Source organism: Pinus tabuliformis, chromosome J (assembly GCF_031772625.1).
Source record: "Pinus tabuliformis cultivar Carrire ecotype Pingquan chromosome J, CPIR1, whole genome shotgun sequence".
NCBI lineage: Eukaryota > Viridiplantae > Streptophyta > Pinopsida > Pinales > Pinaceae > Pinus > Pinus tabuliformis.
This window is the reverse complement of record NC_142295.1, coordinates 1,095,452,217-1,095,473,866: the sequence shown is the minus strand read 5'-3', so window position 1 is coordinate 1,095,473,866 and position 21,650 is coordinate 1,095,452,217. Positions and strand designations below refer to the sequence as shown.

The 21,650-nt window shown below is 38.0% G+C and overlaps 1 protein-coding gene across 4 annotated transcripts in view; it reads right to left on the bottom strand.

The window, feature by feature from the left end:
* Nucleotides 1–21,650, bottom strand: part of LOC149230853 (uncharacterized) — a 404,135-nt gene that overhangs the window by 152,751 nt on the left and 229,734 nt on the right. For all 4 annotated transcript variants that reach the window (XM_089379080.1, XM_089379081.1, XM_089379082.1 and 1 more), the window contains one exon: nt 18,072–18,152. In XM_089379080.1, the coding sequence (XP_089235206.1) occupies nt 18,072–18,152 (81 nt within the window). The remainder of the gene's footprint in view (nt 1–18,071; nt 18,153–21,650) is intronic.

The following is a 21,650-nucleotide window of genomic DNA, read 5'->3' as shown; positions in this document are numbered from 1 at the left end:
GCAACCATTCATCAAAGACTACGATCATATAAGCATCTAAGTGGACCAAACTTACATGTTAAGGGCATATTAATACCTCAAACTTGGATCACCTCTTGATATCTAACTAAACCAAGTCACGCAAAAGTGCCCCCTACCTTGATAGAGGTGGCTAACAATCAACCCTATTAGGTTCTATCAGCCCCCTGTTAGTTTTTACGGATATGGTAGCATCAGACAAGTGTTCTAGTCTTTAAGGTGTCAAAGAGGCTTAAGAACACAAGGACTCCAAAACCCAGAAAAGGTTTGGAGAAAAAAACACTTAGAAACCCCTCAATTAAATTAATTGATCAATAATTAAAAAGGTTCCTAAGTCTAACTTAGGAAAATTGATTATTTAATAGGTATTAATTAACAAAATCGATTTTTCTCTAGAGAATTTCAAAAAAAAGTGATTTGGCGGAGTCTGAGATGATCTTGGTCATCGATCATAATTAGATATTGGTTGTTGATGCTCCAGTGAGAGATTATAAGAGCAAGTCAAGGAGCTTGGAGAAGACACAGTTTACAGGTTGTGAGAAAGGTCGATCAGATTCCCCAGTTTGTAGTACTCAATGAAGGTGTAGTTTGAGCCAGGTAAGAGCATCGGAGTGAGGGAGCAACAAAGATTTGGGAGCATAGGTCCTGAGGAGATTTTCCTCATTTTTCCAGCGTCCAGGAGGCAGGAAAAGAGGAGGTTGAATCGTCTGTAGGAGAGGCTGATTTGTGAAGTGCGAGTTAGCCAGAAATCCCAGTGTGAGTTGCCGAAAGAGGTTCAATTTAGTTTTCGTAGTCTAGATCAGTGTCCGAAAGGCGAAGCGAATTCATTCCAGAGGCAGAGGGAGGCTAGACGTCCTAGTTAGAGGCAGTTCCATGGTTGTGCAAAATTATTCTGACTAGTAGCGTGCAGTTCTGGATGGAGTGTGAACTCCAAATAGGGGTGCAAGTTGCCTAGAGAGAGGCCAAATCCTTTGCAAAGGAGACAAGGTTGTCTACAATATATTTTTCCAATTAGGCAACCAATTGTAAATCTCTCAAATTGTTGCATAATAAATAACACCCTCATCTCCTGCACTGGTTTTCCCTTCGGGGTTTTTCCGCAGACAATTGTCCAACAATAACAATGTCATTATTTCATGTGTGTGCATCTATTTCTCAGTTCCTGTTATTATTTCTGCGACATATTTTATTTGTGAAGTATTTGTGAAGAATTGCAGTGTGGTTTATTCGCTACTTGTTGTTAATAATTTAACAAAAGACAAATAAATTGTTAAGTTAGGAGAATAATACTCAGTCTCTACAATTCAAGGAATTTTTCACTTAGTATCAGAGCATTGAAGATCAGATCAAAGGCTCAGAGGCGAAAGAAAGAGAGATCGTACAGTTTCAAAGGGAGATCTAAAGCATTATTTCCAGATCTGCGCAGGCCAGCTAGGCAATGCGAGTAGCAAAGAGGCAGAAAATCGATTTCCAGTTCAAGTGTAGGAAAAGTTCGATTTTGCCTCCAATCTGTAGCAGCAAGCAGTAGGATTGTTGGAGAAGCTTTTTGTTGAGCAAATCAAATAGTTCGCAGCATAGATCTAGCGCATTGAATTTGCAGCAATGGTTTTGCAGTTGCAGATCAGCGCATGGAAGGAAGAGAAATGCACAACGTAGAACTATACCCAGGACTTCTCCCATGCATTTGAAGTTCATAAATTTTTCTAGTATGGCCGCAGAAAGATGCAATATTCAGGAGACCACGCATTGTCTTCCAGATTGGAAGATGAATTCGCTCAGATAGCTTGCCTCTCTACCTCAACTTCATAGGGTGTCTAGTACATACACAGTGGAGCGTCAACTCACATGACAAGAGTTAGAGACTAGTCCAATTATAGGGACGAGGAGATGGATTTCCATATCCAGATGGGAAACAAGCGTAAATGTACTCCAATTGGGAGAGGAACCATCGAGATTCGGAGGGAGTCAAGGGCAAGCACCAGTGTTACAGATGTGCTACATGTGCCTAACTTAGTTATGAACCTATTTTCAGTATCAGAACTACAGCACAAGGGATATGATGTCTACTTCATAGGGAAGAAGGTGTTCATCAAACACCAAAGCTGGAAGAAGGTGAAGTAGATTGGCATTTGTAGCAACGGGTTGTATAAGTTGCAGCTCGACTCTCCAAAGGCACTCATTCGCAACAGTAGCAGTGACAATAGTAGCAATGGGAGAGACCTGAATGAATTGTGCCATAGGAGAATGGGTCATCTACAACATGGAGCACTTAGGATGCTCAAGGAGACAGTGACAGGTGTTCTAGAATGAAGCACAGAACACAATGATGTGTGTAGGGGGTACATACTTGGGAAATATGCTAAAGTAGCATTCCCAAGAAATGACAATAGATCAGATGGTGTGTTGCAGCTTATACACTTAGATATTTGCGGCCCAATGTCCACTAGATCTCCCAAAGGATACGAGTACTTCATCACCTTCATTAACGACTACTCCAGGAAGACCTAGATCTATTTTTTGAAAACCAAGGATGAGGTCTTTAGTCGTTTCCAAGAGTCTGAAGCTCTAATGGAAAATGCGACAAGGAATAATATCAAGGTGTTTAGTGGATAACAGAGGAGAGTACACAGACAGTGACTTCACGAGCACTTGTGCAAAGGAGGGCATCAAGAGGGAATGGACAGCTCCATACAATCCACAACAAAATGGAGTAGCGGAGAGGAAGAACGGGTCTATAGTTGGGGCAGCAAAATCTATATTGTATGACCAAGATATGCCCAAGTTTCTCTAGGCAAAGGCATGCAACACAGCAGTGTATATTCAGAACAGGGTTCCTCACAAGGCATTGGGGAAGATAACACCAGAAGAGGTTTTCTCAAGGAAGAAGTCGGAGGTCAGTCACTTCAAGATCTTTGGCAATTTAACCCACTGCCATGTACCAGAAGAGAAACAAACTAAATTAGATCAGAATATAGCAAAGAAGGGGTTCTTTGTGGGGTATAGCGAAACCTCAAAGGCATATAAGACCTATATTCCTAGTAGTAGGAAGATTATCGTGAGACGGGACATGAAGTTCATGGAGGACAAGACATTCAAGAGATCTCACGAGATGCCGACAGGTGATCAAAGTGAGCCAGCGAAAGCTCCATTAGTTCAACAACAGGGATAGTTGCAGGGATAGTCACAATGTTCTAGTACAGTGACCAATACCAACACTAATTCAAATGTCGGGAATCCATCAAATTACAACAGACGGAGCAGCAGAGGCAGGATGAGGAGTTGGTCGAACCACCCACCACTAGTTGTCGCACCAATAGAGAGGTTCGTCAGACACTAAGGGATGTCTACGGATTTATAGGGACTCCTAGGATGCATCGTGTTACCCAACATTTTGTGGGTGATATCCCTAGGGGAAATTTGTTCTCCAAGATGGTCCTCACCCTACAAACAGCCGCCACAAACTAGCTCGATGTGCAATTTCTCTGCCACCTGAGCCAATCGTGTGGTCCCTCACCCATCTGCCACGATCGTATGTTTGAAGGTGGGCCTCCCAAACCTAAAGGTATGCCTTGTCATTGGTAATTAAGCATTGTGCTTTAATTGTCATGGACACTTTTGGGCATGGATTAATGGGGGGATTCGGCAAAAGGAATGGGCTAGGTCTGCGCTCTTGTCCCCTAGACCCCTTTTGGATATTAACCTTGGAATCTAGTCCCGTGGGATCTCTTTTACTAACCATTTGGCTTTAGGGATGGTATTTCATGGGAAACCCTGATTTTGGTTGCATGGTCCCACTCCCTCATCTGCATCTATTACCCCCCTTCCACTCATTATTACCCCATTCATCATTTCTCCCACCCAGGTCCACACAAGGCTAGTTCTCCCCTTCCCCTTGCCCACACCTTGGGTTAGGTCTAGAATGATGCCCCGGAGATTAATGCGGCTAAAAAGAAAAGAAAAAGCATAATTGGCCACATTCAATAGGAAAATGTACCACAAAATGCAAAATATGGTCGGAACAAACACATTTAGCACGTGGGAAAAAGTCAATACAAGAGCTCTACCACATCATCATGGCCATCACCCTGGTTCCTACAGGATCTATGAGCCTCCTTCATCGTATAGGAACCCACTCATGGTTAACGCTCTGATGTTAAGACAACCCCTCTAAAAGTCTCATGATACATATGGCAAAGAAATACTAATAGGTTTGTTGTATTAAAAATTATTAAAATCTTTAACCATCCGCAATGTGCAAGAATCATGTGTCGGTCAACCTTTTCATTCCCGGGATCACAAAAGCACTATATAATTTCATCGAGGGTCTAAGAAATGTATGGCAATGTTTCAAAAATAATTTTATCTAATTTGCTGGTGAGTACATTTTGTTTAGTCTCAGGTGCAATGATCTCTGTTGAGAAGTTATAAGCATTGTAATTGCAAGCCGAATTTCAAAGCGGATTTTGGCATAAGTTTTTTCTATTTGGGAAAATTCGTGGGCCTTGGTTTTTTCTTAACAAAATCGCTTTGAAGTCTTCCTCAACATCGCATCCTAAGACAATGTAGCATTGACCCAAAAGGATGGAGAGAAAAATACATAGATTTTTTGCATGCATTTTTGAAAGAGATATTGTAATACCTAAATGCTGCTCACAACACTGAAACCATGTTATAACATATCTTATAATTTGATGATGTGTGGGCCCAAAAAGTTTGATGAAGGTAAAATTTAAAGCCTGGATCTGCTCTTGCTAATGTAATATTTCATTTTTAACATAGGATTGGACGCTTGATGGCACATAGATTTCCTATGCATGTTAAATCTGGGCAACTCGTTTACAGTTGTCTATTGCAGAGTTTATAAATCAATTTGTTCTATTTTCATTGAGCCGTGTTGACCACTACGTGTCAACGACCCATAGCAGTACACCCCCTTTTTTCACAAAAGGGATAGCACCTGATCGACGTGTCCGTGTCGTTCAACTATCATCATCAGCCTGATCATCATGTTATAATGTAAACCCTTTCTACATGTGTAAATTGTAAATAATCTCAGTAGATTTGTGTCGTGTATGTAATTGCCTAGGTAAACCTAATTTTCTGGTGACGATCTACATTCCGAGACGGTTTTTGTCTCACCGATCCATTCTCGGATGGTCCGCAGAGTTTTCCTTCAGCCTTACCCCAAAGCCGGAGTGGATTTTGTCACTGGGAGCTTAGGGGAGTCCTACTGTTATAGATCAAGTCTCTGTAAAAGTGATTTGGGAATAATCCTAACTATTTGGTTAGGTTATCTTATTACAAATTGCTTAGTCTACTGGATTATATTTGAGTCATAGAAACGGGTAGTCTGTAAGGGTCTATTTCAAATGGGTTTTCCCCCTTGAAATGTAAAAAATGTAAAAATCATGATGTAAAGTGTCTGGAGGGTTAGAAAAATAATTTATCTCCTCATAAGTTAACTAATTAAATTTTCTCGCCAAAATTAATTAAAATCCTAAGCCAGAAATTTAATTAATTATAAGTCCTAGGTAAATTTAAATTTTCCAAAGGCAAAATTCGTGGGTCCTTTAAAAATTAAATTTTAAAGAGATCCAGGGACTAAGGTTAATTGATTATTTTGCTAAATTTTAAGCCTTTGGCCCCCGGGGTTAGGTCAAAGTCAAAATTTTGAAGAAATTAATTCAAAATTTTAATTTTTGAATTAATTAAAATGCATGTTCGAAATTTCCTCAATAATTTAAAATTTCGATGGATGAGATTAAAAGAAATTTTGATCATCATCAACAGTTGAGATTGCTTTAACGAGGATCACTTGAACTAGCCATTGGAGGATTTATCTTTAAATAAGAGGTGATTTTGTCAGTCAGGACCATCCGATCTTTTGGTTGTGTACTAAGCGAAAAGCTCTCTGGTATCTTTTTTATGAGCAATAAAGAAATATTTTGGGCTTAAAAATTTAATAAAAACAAAAAACAAAACAAAACAAAAAATCTAAAAGATTAAAAATTTAAAAAAAAAAGCATTAAAAATTTCTAAAAATTAAAAACTTTAAGAAGTCATAAAAAATTCTAATTTTGGTGGCTAGAAAAATAAATTAAAGGACTTGCACTTTCACATTAAAAAATTTCCTAAGGAACGATTGAAATTCTAATTTTAAATTCCTTTGTGTTAAATGTTAAATCTTAAATGCATGTTTTTCTATGGTCGAGGTGCAATGATGTAGGAGCATTCAACCCAAGAGAAAATCATCGTATTTTAGTAGACATAGGGGGTCATGTGTTTTAAGGAAGTTGGATTCCTAAGTGTTGAATTAATGTAACATTTAGGCTTTTGAGTGAGTAGGGTAGGAATTAATTAGATAATGTGAGATATTTTGTAAATGCTCTCGAATGAAGGATAACATGAGTGGTTAATAATGACGAGAGAGTTAGAAGTCAATTATAACTCTTAAGGTAGTTTCATGATTCGAGGAACTAGAGAGGACATTTAGGAGCCAGTTCAGTAGATTAAGGATCTGAACCAGAATTAGTTCAACAGAAACTTTCTGGTGTAAATGTAAGCCTACGAGCAGAGTGTAGAGGGAAGCGGCCACTGATATTGAAGATCAAGCCTGAGAGACAGGGAGTCTCGATATGTAATCGGTTGTTTATACTTATATGTACAGAGTTTTATTCCATAACTATGTAAGTGTGTGGAATGAATATTGAATGATTGAATTATATGTAAGATTGTATATTGTGTAACAAAGGTTGCAAGCAGAGTTTTGTAGAACACAGAGAGGAAGAGAATGATTCAGAGGAATCATAATGGGTCTTTGAATCCAATTGGAAGATCAGAGAGGATCACTAGAGAGACAGCAATGTGAGGATTCGCAGAAGTCAAGCTCAGGAGAGAATTGAGCAGCAGAATAGTGGAAGTACGAGAACCTTTGAAGGAACCTGAACCACAGAGAAAACACTGAAGAAATAGCGTAAAACATAAGTAAAGAGAAAAGCAGAGAAATGAAGAGGTGATGCACAGCAACCATTGGATCTTATAGATCAACGGGCAGGATCGATTCACATGGTGGAAGAGTGCAAAATATAGTCGGCGACAAAGCGGTTTTTATACAGGAAAGTGGTATTTCGGGTGGAGCAAAAGTGGCGAAGCAAAAGTGGTAAGTGGTATTGAAGGGTAATCACCCGACTCCACTCATCGGTTGACACATAGCACGAAAGCAAAGAGAGAAAACCGCTTTATCGGGCGGGTTTTCTCCATGCTTGTGTCTCACCCGAAATCATTGTGGACCATTGGATCCGTTGAGTGCAGATCCACGATGGAGGATTGTCGCGCAAGTTGTTCGATCGGAGATCGGGAATAACAAAGGACGACGAAGTATAGGGGAAGGCTTTGATGCGCGGACCCGACGATCTATAGATGTGGGAGTAATCCTTTTGAAGTCCGGCTTAAGCATTAAACGTAATCGGAGATCGAAGAAGGTGGAGCGCAACAAAAAGGATTGAAGCCATGAGACAGAACCGACGGAGTTATAGATGCGGGTCTAATAATTTGAGTTCCGAAAGGTTATGTTATCGCAGATCAGGGATGCATGGAGTGTGTAGTGTGACCAAGGAGAATCGCGATTGCGATAAGCGATAAAGAGAAACCTCAAAAACTATGCAAGGGCTTTCAAAAGTGCGGAAAAGGTATGTTTGCAATAGAATTCTATCATAAAGGGTTTATAATAGAATAAAGCACCTATATGAGGTTTCTATGTGAAAGTCCAATTATAAGTGGGTTTGAATATATATGCGGGCTTAAGGGTTAATAAAAGGTTTAAAGTAAGGTTTATGAGAGTGAATGATTTCCGATAGAAAAGGAAGGATGGATTAAGGGTTAGACTTGGTTAGTCTATAAATTATTCCGCAAAGATTAAGAAAAGGGGCCTTAACCATTGATGTTTGAAGATTTGACTCAATTGTGAGTTAAATTCCTGGGACAATGTGCTTATGCATTTTACATGCATACTGTGGATGTAAGCAGGGGTAACCCTGCATCATGCAACAATTGTTTTAAGTTATATTGACTGCTGGAGAAAATTAATTAATTCTAGATCTTGGTCATTAACGATAATCATCTTAAATCTGGAATATCTTGCGTGATACAGTTTTGGGCATTTATATTGATTATTCATGATTGTCATTATTTGTCACATATTGAAAATTGTTCTAGATAACTTCTTTTATTTAGTTGATGGTTAATTCAAATATTAAAGGCACTAGTCCATAATTATTTATATCTTGTGGTCATGTCTTGGTTACATTAGCGTTTAATCTATTCATCTAAATTAATCAAGATTCATTTAGATTCATCACGTTGTCCATCATTAAAATCTCCTAGAGCCCGTGATCCACAGGCTTTCTCATCCATTTACCTTAGGGACTACCCCTCTTGACTTGTCTAGGAGAGGGTCTAGACAGAGTGAATAAGGATCGAGAGTGACAGCCCTTACTCTGAGTGTTGTCGCGGTGCCTAGACATTATGTGCAACAACAAGCCGCATTGATCTGATCTGAAGCAAGGTAACCTTAGTATTACATTTTTGTGCCCAATACAACGAATTGATTTGAATACGCTCCTACAGTGAAACAATGTGAAATTGACATTTCAGCAATCTTGTGTGTTAGTCACTACTAAGAGGGCTACAGAGGTCGCTATCATATATTGTTATGAATCTTGTTGCAAAACATATTTCAACTGTGCATTTGTTGACAATATTCCTACAGGGATCATTATATACATACACTGCTGCTAGCCAGGGTTTGACATTGATTCTCATTATGAGTAGAGAATGAAGTGATTGAGGTTGGGAATATATTTTTCTGCACATGATTGTTGAATGCATGCTAGTATATACTGCAATTGTCATGTAACTTGTGTGATTGCGTAATGATGAGAACAAGACATTCTTCAAAAGTATGAGATCATTTATATTTAGAGAAAGAGTTTGTGGTCATCTCTTATATAGTACTAGCATAGTTATCTTATATGTGCCACTAGGACTCTGTCATCCTCTTCACAACCACACACTATTGACCTATACCCAGTGCCTAAGTCACCTAACATGGGGACATGCAGGACACGCAAATTCGTGTCCGACACGGGGCACATAGACCCCACGAAATAGGACACTTTATATATATATATATATATATATATATATATATATATATATATATTTCAATGATTTCATATTACACATATTCTCATTCATGATACAAATTCAAATATAGATATAGATTCTACATTGTAAATTTGTAAGTTGTAACATTATGCATACATAATAAAATGCAATCGTAACAGATTCATCAATGACCCAATAGGAGACAGACAAGAAATTGCATTTTTCTCATTAAGTCATCAAAGTCAAAATGTGTTACATAGATACTGAGTCTTGAGGACTTCCAACTAGCAATGCCAATGGGAAATAGAAATAATAAATACAAAACAAGGTAGTAGGAAGCTCATCAATCATCATCATCCAAAACAGCGTCATTGTCATAGTCACCACTTCTCTCCTCTATATCCAATGTAATATATGCATTCGTTGATGTGGAGGATGACTCCTCAAGAGTATCACCATCATCAAAAGTGATAAGCCTAGCACTGACTCATTAAGGTCCAAGTTGGCCAATGCCAACTCAACACTATTGTCCAAACCTATATCAATAGGAAACATATCCCACATCTTTGTCTTTCCCTTCAACACTTGCAGACTCTAATGAAACTGGAACAACCAGGGCATTGCCAATGGGGACATTCTTCCCCCTTCTTTTGCCCCTTCCCTACTACCCTTGATTGAGCCATGAATGCTATAAAGAAACGAAGAAAAAATTCAAAAGCGTTAAACAAAATGGACAGGCAAACTGCTGTAGCAAAAATGGAAAAATAAAAATAAAAATAAAAAAGGAAGCATAATGCACTTATTGTTTGCTTGAATCACCTCCAAAACACTCCTAAACCTTTTGCTACTCACTCCCACACACCCACAGCAAGATACAAACACAAGAATGAGGAAAAAGTGGCCCAAATCAGGGTTAAAATGACCCACGACACGCTTTTGAAGAGGGACACGTGTGCCAAAATCAAGACACATTGGCTCGGAGAATTTGATTCGTTGTCCCAAAGAATCCCACATCTTCAGACACGCTCGAGCCACAAATCGGATATGTGTCCCTCAAGAATGGTGTCTGACACATGGGATTCGAGACATGAGCGGGTGGAGGACAAATCTAGTTTCTTAGGCCAGTGCCATACTCACTTAGATGATGAGCCTTGATGAGTTAAGGGAAGTAATTTTGTAGGAAGATTGTATTAGAAAGCTACAAAGATAGATCTTCATATAATGAGTTGATGAAAATGAACTTGGACAAGAATTGATGAGCACAATGTTTGCAATGTCATGATGCCACTTTTTCGACATCTAGCATTTGAGCCAGAGTGCTGCAAAGCTTCCTTGCATTTTGATGACAGAGTATGATTTGACATTGTTGTTACTGTCATGATAGCATATTAGCAGATTTGACCTTCTAGAGTTCTTGACAGTGAAAGTTTAAAATTTGAGGGAGAGGCTAATTGGAAGCTAAGGTTTGTTAGTTATGGATTGTTGGACAAAAGAAAGGCAGTAGCAAGCAAATAATGTGATGATGACAGTGATCATACAATAGTAACATCAATTTGTGCAGAGGTTTCATTGACATACTGTTGAATTGTTGGTTAGATATATTTGGGCCAGAGATTCACTGTTATTATTGAAGTAATATTGCCTACGGTTTTGAGCAGGGTTTATGTTACTACCAACTAGTATTATTATAAAGATTAAATTATCTATGACCTTGGATTTGACATTAATATTCAAATGATAAGAGTTAGTCAAAGACATATAATGTTGCTATTTTGACAGACACATACATGTTGAGACAGGGTTGTGGGAGATGAGCAGTGAAGTAAGGGTTTGATATGCTGATTGACCAGAGGCAAATTTGATTGACAAAGATTGTATTGCAGTTTCTTTTGTATTATCAAACATCAGTGGATCCAGTCTGAAAATTGTGAAATGTAGTCCTTCGGTTGATTAGGGTGGTACAAGGCAAGAGAGTGGAGTCTCCTTCAAGTTGGAGCCTGAGAACCTTTTAGGGTGGCAAGATGGTGCTAGGGCAGGTTGGCGCTTGCACAGGGCGTTGGAGCATCTGCCCAATGGCAGTTGGTAAATAGGGTGTTGTCGCATCCTTCAAAATGGAGCATGTAAACTAGGTCGTTGGAGCGACCGCCCAGTTGCAGTTGGTAAATCAAGGCATTGAAGCATCCTTCAGGTTGGAGCCTATAAACTAGGGGGTTGGAGCCTCCCTTAGTTGGAGCTGAAAATATTGATGTACATTTTATTGAAGACAAATACTAAGAAGCGTTCAATGGTTTTTGTCCCAGACGAGTTTCCACCTGAAAATATGTTGTCTACTGTCTTGATGTTTGCACATTGTTGAATGGTGTTGTTTACTGTTGATTTATCTTACATCTGATGATAATGTTAATTAATTCTCTATAAAGTTAAAAATATACTAATTGAAGAGGAATGTTGATTCACCCCCCTCTAAGTATTTCCAACGCATCCCCTCCTTATAACTAGAGAAATATTCTCTAACTCTCATCATGTGTGTTGACCATCCACTGTCGATATAACAAATATGTGGATGTAGAGCTAGAGAGGCAAACTATGAGAACGAATTCCCTCTAGCATCGAAGAAAAAACCTCAATGTTTGTTAAGGTTGCTATCTACTTCCCCTTCTTTTCTCGTTTCTTCTGGTTAGGACATTGGCTAACATAGTGTCCTAGTTGATTGCAACCAAAGCACTTGATTTTACTCAAGTCCTTTTCTCCTTTTGGGCCTGATCCCTTGTTGGATCCTTTCTTCACCTTCCCTTTAACTGTTAGGGCTACGTTTTCTTGCCCCTCAAACTTCAAAGTTTTCCGATTGCTGCAGTGGCTGCCATTAACCAAGCTAAGCCTAACATCCTCCTGAGTTAAATCACTCCATAGGCGATCCCATCCTGGTAGTGTATCTCGTCCATTTATCACTTGGACGAACACCTCCCACTGCTTAGATAAACCCATTCATGGCTATTCACACCAGCGCTGTGAAAACATCCCAATAAGAATCCCTACTGCAACAACTGATGATATTACTCCTATTTGTTAAATTCCTTTAAACAAATTACTTGCAGTTTCCTACGGCAAATATCATAATACATACATTGCAGCGTTCACTTAATTAAATTATATGCGGAAACAAAGGATGAGCAAGAAAGAAAATACAACACAATTGACACTGTTATTTTTGGACAAATGTCCCCGGAAAAAACCAAAGCGGGAAAACCGGTGTAGCAGTTTTGAGGGTTTATTATTATTAAGCAATAGCAAATTCTGAATACATGTCTAAATACCTCACAGGTTATTCAGTCACAGAGAGAGAAATACTAGCAGAAAGATTTGTGATTACCTCACACAATCACTGAGAAAAATCTCGGTTGATCTGGTCACTAGATGAGGTTCCTCCGGCAAGCCCTATCTGCCTCTGCACAGTGCTCACGCAATCCATGCATCAATTCCTCTAGGCACTACGTCACCCAACCTACTGATCAATTTTCTGCCCAGAGACTCTCCTCTCAACCTCTTGGTCTCATACCCCGGCTCTCGGCTTCTCAACACTGACTCTGCTAAAAAAAAATCGGACTCTTTCTCACCCTCTACGCTGCCTCTATGTGACCCTATGCCAGCCTCTGCGTGAGAGTTGCTAGATCACTCTCTGCCTCTCTCTATTGATGATTCTCTGGTTGAGAAAATCTCTCTCTCTCTCTAGATGCTATCCCTACCCCTCAATTGCAAGAAATCTCCTTGATCAGAACTTCCTTCTGAGAACTTCTCACTTCAGAAATTCGATCTCTTGATCTCTTGATGTATGTTTTGCAAACGACCCTTAAGCTTCCTTAAATAATCTTCTCGTTGACATTCAACGGCCCAAATTAAAAGCTAATTAATGGCTAAGATCATTTTAGCTTGATCCTCGTCTTCTTCTAGAAGTTACACCTGCAATTAGATTAATACCCATTAATATTTTTAATTTCCTAAGTTTAGACTTAGGGTCCCATTAATAAATATTAATTATTTTAATAAAATTGTTTCTGGGTTCTTTCAAATGCATGTGCCCGAGCCTCCCTGAAAAATTTGAGGCCTAGAGCACATCCATTGCTACCCCAAATCAACAATCTTGTCATCACTTGGCTTATCTCCTACTGCAACCAAATCATCCTTGGCAAATCAAACTCTGGTGAGATAGGAAGTCATGTCTTAACCCTTTTGCATCTTAATCCTCCTCAGCTTCTCTCTGAGAATCAATTTCCTATTTTCAATAGGATTTTGGTACAGATTTACAATCGCGTCCCACATTTGCTTACCTATGTCCTTCTCTAAGATATGAGGGACTATATGGTCCTTGACTCCATCAAGGATAACCCTCTTGGATTTGGCATTCTCATTTTTATAAGTTGCTAGTTGTTGTGGATCTATCGACATGGCAATAGCATTCTGCACATGCTCCTTTAGTCCATACTCGTCCAATAGAAAAGACATGCTGGCTTTCCACGTGCCAAAGTTGGAGGCTCCATCCAATCTGTCCTGCTCAAACCTGTTGCGACCATTTCTAGAAATCTGGAAATATAGCAAAACCAAAATAAATTTGGAGAATATAAAGTGGGTTATAAACCCTCGTCTTTCTCTTCATGTGCCCTCTGTTGATTTACTCCTACAAATCCCCTGCATTGATCTACTCTGATACCATGTGAAAATTTCTTAATTGCAATTACCAAAATTTATTCTCCTATCTATGTTGATTATTTGTCTTTAGAAATTAATCACGTCAAATAACGAATAAATCACTACTACAATTTTCACAAATAATAATAGGAACGAAGAAATAAAGTACACATACAAAATAATTAACACCGGTGTTTTTGGACAAATTTTCCTTGGAAAAACCCCAATGTGAGAAAAACCAATTCTGTAGATGAGGGTTTTATTATTATTCTTCAACAAAAATTGAGAATTACAATTTGCTTACCTCTCACTAGCGAAGCTCTGGAAAATTATCTTCTCTTCACAAAATCGGTCTGGAAACCTCAAAATCTCCCTTTACAGATCTAGTCAGCCTCCCTGTGAAGTTCACACTCCTCCCTGCAATTCGCACTGGCTACTCCAGTAATTCGCACTGCCTCCGAGTGATGGATCTAACACTGGCAACTGAAACGAACTTATTTGTCACTCGCACTAGCTAATTGGCTATTCGCACTATTGGACTCAGCTCTTCTGTTGATTAAATTGACCCCCTTCCTCCCACTGGAAACTGGAAATCACTGAGAAAATTCCTCTGGAAATTTTCTCCCCAATCTTCTTTGCTAAAACCCTTTTGTCGATGTTTCCCTTGATCAAATTGCACCCTTTCTCTCACTACAACTAGGTAATTCAAACTCCTTGATGTGTCTCCAACTAACCCTTCGATTTCCTTTTATAATCTCTCATTGACAAATCAATGGCCATGATCTAATCACAATCGACGGTCAAGATCATCTTGACCCTATCAAATGACTTTTCCGGAAGTCTCTAGAGAAAAATTGATTTACCTCAACTAATCCAATTTAATTAACCAGATTTCCTAAGTTAGACTAAGGAAAATATTCAATAATTGGCTAATTAATCTAATTAAGACATTTTCCTTAGAAAAACCTTCTGGGTCATGGAGATATTTATCCTTTTGTGTTCATAGCCTCTTAGACACCAATAGAGACTAGAACACATGTCTTAGCTACTCAAAAACTAACACATCCTATTACTCAACCCTAGGACCCTACTAATGCATGTTAAATTCTAAATGTAATAGTCCTTTTACTTAAATTTTTAAAATTACCATTAATTGGTTCAGGATGTTTGAGAGTGGTTCCAACAAGTGTTGCAGGAACCGTCCCCCCCCCAAGGATCCAAAGGCAGATCCGCATCCCATACAGATCCACCACTGATCCTTTGGCAAAACCACGGACCGGAAAATCGAATCTGCAGTTCCTCCTTTTTTGGTGATTCCTGCAAATTTGGATTCGTGGGGGCCCAATCCGCGGTTCCTATTTCCCGATCCGTAGATCTGGAAAGGATCAAGTGCAGATCAATGGAGGTTCGGGCGTGTATCCACCGTGGATCGCGAGCGGATCCGAGAGAAGGTGGACAGTTTCGTGGGGCTTTTTTTTGCTTTTTTGTTTTTGGAAATTTCGAACTATTCTATGAGGAACTACACTTTCCAAATACTCCCAAAGTACCCCTTCATGCTCCCTAGACGCATCCTAGATGCTCCCTAATGGTAATGTTAAATTCTTAAAGTGAAAGTGACATTCTCCTTTATCTTTCATTTCCATCCTTCTACTTAAATTTTTAACATTACCATGAAATGACTTAGGATGTTTGTGAGTGGTTCCAACCTCATCAAACTTCATATGGAAAAAATAGAATTTCATATCCCATTCAAAATTCAGCAGACTTAACAGTTTTCAGGATCAATGGGATTGTGGCATTTCATTGGATTATATCATGTATGAGGGCATACGATTGGCATTTAATCAAGAACAACAAGCCCTATATATACCCCAGTGTTGGTGTTATTGATTGTTGAACTCCTTTGTCATGGCCTTAGCAATTATGTACCCTTCACTCAAGTCAAAATCATTGATCAGGCATGTTAAGCTTTCTCTACCATATTATAAGACTTGGATTAAGCTGTTTGATCAAAATTAGGCAATGTTGACTAAAATCATAGAGGCAAAGGCTAGACAAGAGAAGAGGAATCTAGATTGTAGATAGTTGATGCTAGAATAATTAATCGTTGATGTACAATGGATGCCATATCTATCTTGATTTATCATGCCATATCTATCTTGATTTATGTAAAAATGTGCATGTTTCATGTCTTCTACAATTAATTTGGTATTTTGGATTTTTTTAATATAAATGCAATAAAATATTAAAAAAATTATATATATATATAGTAGACACTTCCGAGACGCTTCGCTTCCTAGATTTTTGGAAAATGACACTTCCTCGTCCCCACTTCCAAAAAACATCCTCGTTTCATCCCCACTTCATGTAACATTGGTTCCAACATCATTGAATTTCCTATGGAGAAAGTAGAATTTTGGATTCCATTCAAAATTCAACAGACTTAACAATTTTAACTTTTTAGGATTGGCACGATTGCAATGTTTCCATTACATTCTGTCATGTGTGAGCGTATGAAATTAGCAATTAATCAAGCGCATCAAGCCCTCTATGCAACTCAAGGTTGGTGGCATTGATTGTTGAACTTCTTTGTCATGGCCCTAGTAAAAATGTACTCTTCGCTCAAGCAAAATCATTGATTTAGGATGTTAAGCTTTTTCTATCCTATTTTAGAGCTTAGAGGGTGATATTGATGACAAGGATACCATTAGGCAATGATTTGGATGATATGTAGTTATTTGTTGTAGCAATATTTTTTTCTGGACTCTAAAGGCCGTTTACACCCTCTTTGTTAATGTATTTTTGGTTCAGAGATAGATTTCTCTCATTGCTATTTTGGTTATATGCACCCTTGCTATATATTCCCATGGATCATGCAGCTTCAATATTTATAGCTGCATGTGGACTGATGAGAATATTTTTCTGTTCTTCCGAAAAAATCTCAAAGCAGTTAGTCCAAAGGATACCAAACTTAATACAGAAGTGATCAAAGATATAAGGATAGTAAATTTTAGAAAGTTATATTTAGTATTTTGAATACAACTTGCATCGCTTCGACTTACTTCAGACCCATAATATCATCCTTATTACTTTTGATTATTTTCCAATATTTCAACTTGTATTCACTAGTAGACACCTTTCATGCAAGCACATATTCATATTTCTTACTAATATTATGTGAAGTCCCCGACATCCTAATCTCAATAGTCACAGAATCACGGTAGGAAAAATGGATATGCAAGAAGCATAAGCAGAAGCATCAGGCCACCTTAAACAAGCTACGCACATTAAAAATGCATGTAATGATTGATAAATGAGATCACATCAAGACCAACGAATGAAAACCATGATCAAAGAGATATCTCCAGACAACTTGCGGATCGCTAAAAGCTCTGGGTAACCACAGTAGTAGTACACAACCATCCCAAAACCCATTTAATACGCAATACTAAGCATGAAATCTTCCAAATATAACATTCATGTCTAATAAGTGAAACATTTATCTCACTTTCGATTGTGAAATATAATATGCCGCACAGGGGAAGACCTTAGAATAAAAGTGCATACCGAGTTTTATATGGCAATTTTCCTAGAGATTGATAGTCCACGACAATTGTACACATAGATTATTAGCTGAAATATGCACTTTGGAAACAATGCATATTGTACATTTTTTTCTACAGCTCAGTGTCAAAGCCAATCTTTCCAAATAGGAAGACGTTGTTACATGCATAAATACTTCTAAGCACAAAGAGCTTAGTAATTTTTAGCCAATACCAGATATGCAACTATGCCGACAATGTCTAAGAAGACCTAACCTATCACTGTCCAACTTCAATTTAAGTCTTATATCTGTATTACTGTAAAGAGTTCTAGAACCAAAAACCTTCAGTGAATGTTTACTTCATTCTACTGACTATCAACATAAGTTTCAGCTAACATCATTACTAAACAAAACAGATTTGAAATTCACAGCTAACAAAACATTTAATAAACCCCCTACAGACAAGCTTTTCATCAATTAGTTATACACAATTATCAAATTTTAAAGAGCTACTGCCACAAAACATACCAATAGCTTTTCATAAGTAAGTGACTTGGATATTCGTGTTTTAGAAGATTAATCCAACATAAAAATAGCCATATGTCAACAACAACAGTTTACCAAACAAGAGGATAATGGGAACGTGCAAATAAACAACAACCTTAACAACATCAAGATCCATGATATCAAAATGCGCCTTCTTCTGGATCACCTTTCGCATATATTGAACTGCAACTTTAACCTGCACCCAGAAATTATATACTAAGACAAACAAATATTGAAAAAGAAACACACTCGGCTTACTTTTAACTAGCACTCAAAATATGATCCACAATATTAATTACATATGGTATTACCTTAGCTTAGTAAGGCTCTGAGATGTAGTTAACCACTCATAGTGACTCCACTCATTTTCATTTCATCACACATGACATTCTCTTCCTGTCTAAGAGAGTGTGACCTACTCTTTTTCGCTACTGTGGGCACAATGTGATCTTTTGGTGGCACGACTTTATTGTGGATATGGTTTTTGCATTGAAACGTTATTTTCGGATTGAAAGAAGTGTCTTATGTGGAGAATTTTGTAAGTTTAATGTTTTATCATAGATATTATGCATGTCGAATGTTTAAAGTAGGATTTCTCTTTATACCATGACTAAATGCTTAATTATTGTTAGAATCTCATTACATTATTGCATGTAAAATTGTTCTCCCTAAGGCCTATAGGGAAACATTGAATGTGCAGCCCCTATATTTAATTACTCCCCTCACAAGAATAATAGCTATGGTTTTAAAAGTGGATGCCCTAGACATCCCCCCTTGCTCCATCAAGGTTTCTCCCTTGAAGTTTAACCCTAAATGACTCCATTAAACCCTAGTAGCATAGTGCATTGATCATTAGTGTATTAATCATCCACATGTTTTATAAAATTTCATCTTCCTCTTCCTTCTCCTACACATTTTCACTAGATGCTAGGATTTCTAGGGAAGATTTATGCATAAAAGTGAATTTTGCGTGAATGTTTGAGGCTCATAGATTAGGAGTTCCACTTATAAATTGTGAAAAGGCATAGTGCATGGTTGATACCTCCTATCTAAGGCTGATGTCACCTTTTTGTTGCTTATGCGTACCTAATAGCCATAGAAATAAATTCCCTAGACTAATCCTAGTATCTACTGGAAGATATTTAATCCTTTGTTGTTGAATATCACTTTAAGATCTTTTCTAGGGCTACTATAAGACATTGAATACCCTTTCATCACATATCATCCAAACCCTAACTTATAGCAGCCTCATTCTTAATCTAGGCAGAGTATTTTATAATATCCCTTGGTATTATTTTCACTTAACATTACAGGAATCGCTCCAAAAAAATTAAACCATGCATTTCTATTCCAAAGACTGCATAAATTTGCACAATTTCACGCCACAGAAAGTACCAGCAAATTAAATAAAAGTTTGCAATGTAAAAACCCAAAAATTAAATAAAATGTTGTTGCTCCAGCAATTTTTATTAATGGATTCTGAGGGATTTTAAATTAATTTCTTGAGATGCAACCTAGTGAAATAAGCCTGAAAATGCTTTCCCTGAACTTATGATAACTCGCTCTTTCAATGTAATTTCAGCCCCTGCAAAACAACAATTCGGTCCACCATGATATATGCAATTCAGCCCTCTCACTGGATGGATAAGTAGCTCCTTGTTGGACAACCACCGAAACCTATCAGCTAGACAACCACCGAAACTGACCGCCACCAGCTAGGGTATATATTTCAACACCGAAACCAAGAAATACCAAGGGTTTCTCACTCACACCATAAACTATTAAAGCTCTTGGAATAATTATCAAAATATCAACACTCAATCATACCCTGAATGGACTCTTCTCTTTCTTTTTATAACTTTTCCCCTCCAAATACCATGTGTCGCTGAAATACCATGGGTAATACCATGGGCCATGAAAAAACCATGGATTTTCCCTTTATAACCCATTTTAAATTAATTATTCATTTCACCTTTTGATGTTGCTTTCCTTTCCAAATGAAAATGAACAATTAATTTGATCTTCTTGGAAAGGGATGTTAAATAGTGTAGCTTAGACAAGTGTTCTAGCCTTGAGAGATGTCATTGAGGCTAGGAACACAGAGGATCTAATTATCTACAAGCCCATATAATTTTTCCTAGGTTTCACCTAGGGACAAATCTTAATTACGTCAACTAGTGATTTTTTAAATATTTTCCAAGTCTAAACTTAGGGAAAGTGGATAATTATTGACATTAATCAAGATAAGATCAATTTACCTCTAGAAGCTTATGGAAAGTTTCTAAGATGATCTTAGCCATCGATTGGATCAAGTGAACTTCTAATCGTGGTCATTCATCTATGATTGAGAAATTATAAAGGGATTCAAAGGGCATCTTTGGAGACACATTGAGTGGGTGATTTTCAGTGAGACACGAGGAGGGTTTTAGCAGTAGTGATTGGAAGAAGATTTTCCGAAGATTTTTTCTATTGGTTATTTTCTGCAAGAAGCTGAGTTTTTTTCCAGTGAGGTCGTGAGCTTCAAGAGGCCGAGTTGCTCAGTAAATTCATAGGAGTAGAGGCCAAGATTATTTCCGGGATGCAATGTGAGTCTTCCAGTGGCCAGTGCAAGTTTTCCAGAGGTGGTGCGAATTCTCAGGAGGTCAAGTCGAGTTTTCAAAGGGGCAAATCAAGTTTCCAAAGGGTGGTGTGAATTTTCCAAAAGACAATGTGAATCACCGAAAGACCATTGGGAGTTTCCAGGTTGCCAGTGAGAGTTGTTTGAGGCAATGCAAATTGCAAAAGAGGAAGTTGTGATATTTATTCAAGTTGATTTGATTAGCAGAAGTGAAGATAAAATATTGTCGAAGCTTTGGTTGTGTCAAGAAAACAGTTGATGTATTTTCTCAAAAGCAGTTTTTACTAAAGATAATAATATAAACCCTCAGATCTGAAAACTTGTTTCCGCACATTAGGGTTTTTCTAGGGACATTTGTCCAATCATACTTGTGTAAATTGTGTGATTGGTTTCTCGTGTAATTTATTTTCTGAATGGTGTTATTCATGTTTCTTATTCATTACTTTTAGTAGAAAAAATAATAAGTCGTGAACAAGTAATAGGAAATAATTAACTAGGTTAATAGCACCTTCTGGGTAGCCAGAAATTTCACATGGTATCAGAGCACTAAAGCGCTGAGGTTATTGGTTATCTAAGCGAAATGGTTTCAAAGGAGAAATCAAAGGTTTTCGCACAGCCAAATCTCTTCAGATTTATTGGGGTTTATTTTTCGAGGATTTCATAAATGGCTTCAGCTGGATTGAGGTTCGACGACCACTGATTTAATTATTTTTCTAGTTTAATTTTTATCATTCACACTAGAACATTTTTACAAGCCAGGTCACTTTAAAAGATCCTAGATAAGTCCAGATCAACATGAACAGGTACAGGTGTGTAGGAGATTTCACAGAATGTGGAGCAGCTGCAAGATAAGGAGCTTGAAGCTCCACCCACAACAAGTGGGAGAAGGAATCTCAATGTGCTTCAAACATTAAGAGATGTGCAAGAGTTTGTTGGAGCCCCTAGATTGAGCACCAAGGAAAGGAGACTACCAAAGAAATATTTCGAGTATAAGGTGTTTGTGAGTGAGCTTAATGGTTGTGAGCTTTCCAGCGATGAAGAGGTTGCACAACACTAGGTGCGGCAAGATGTTGAGGC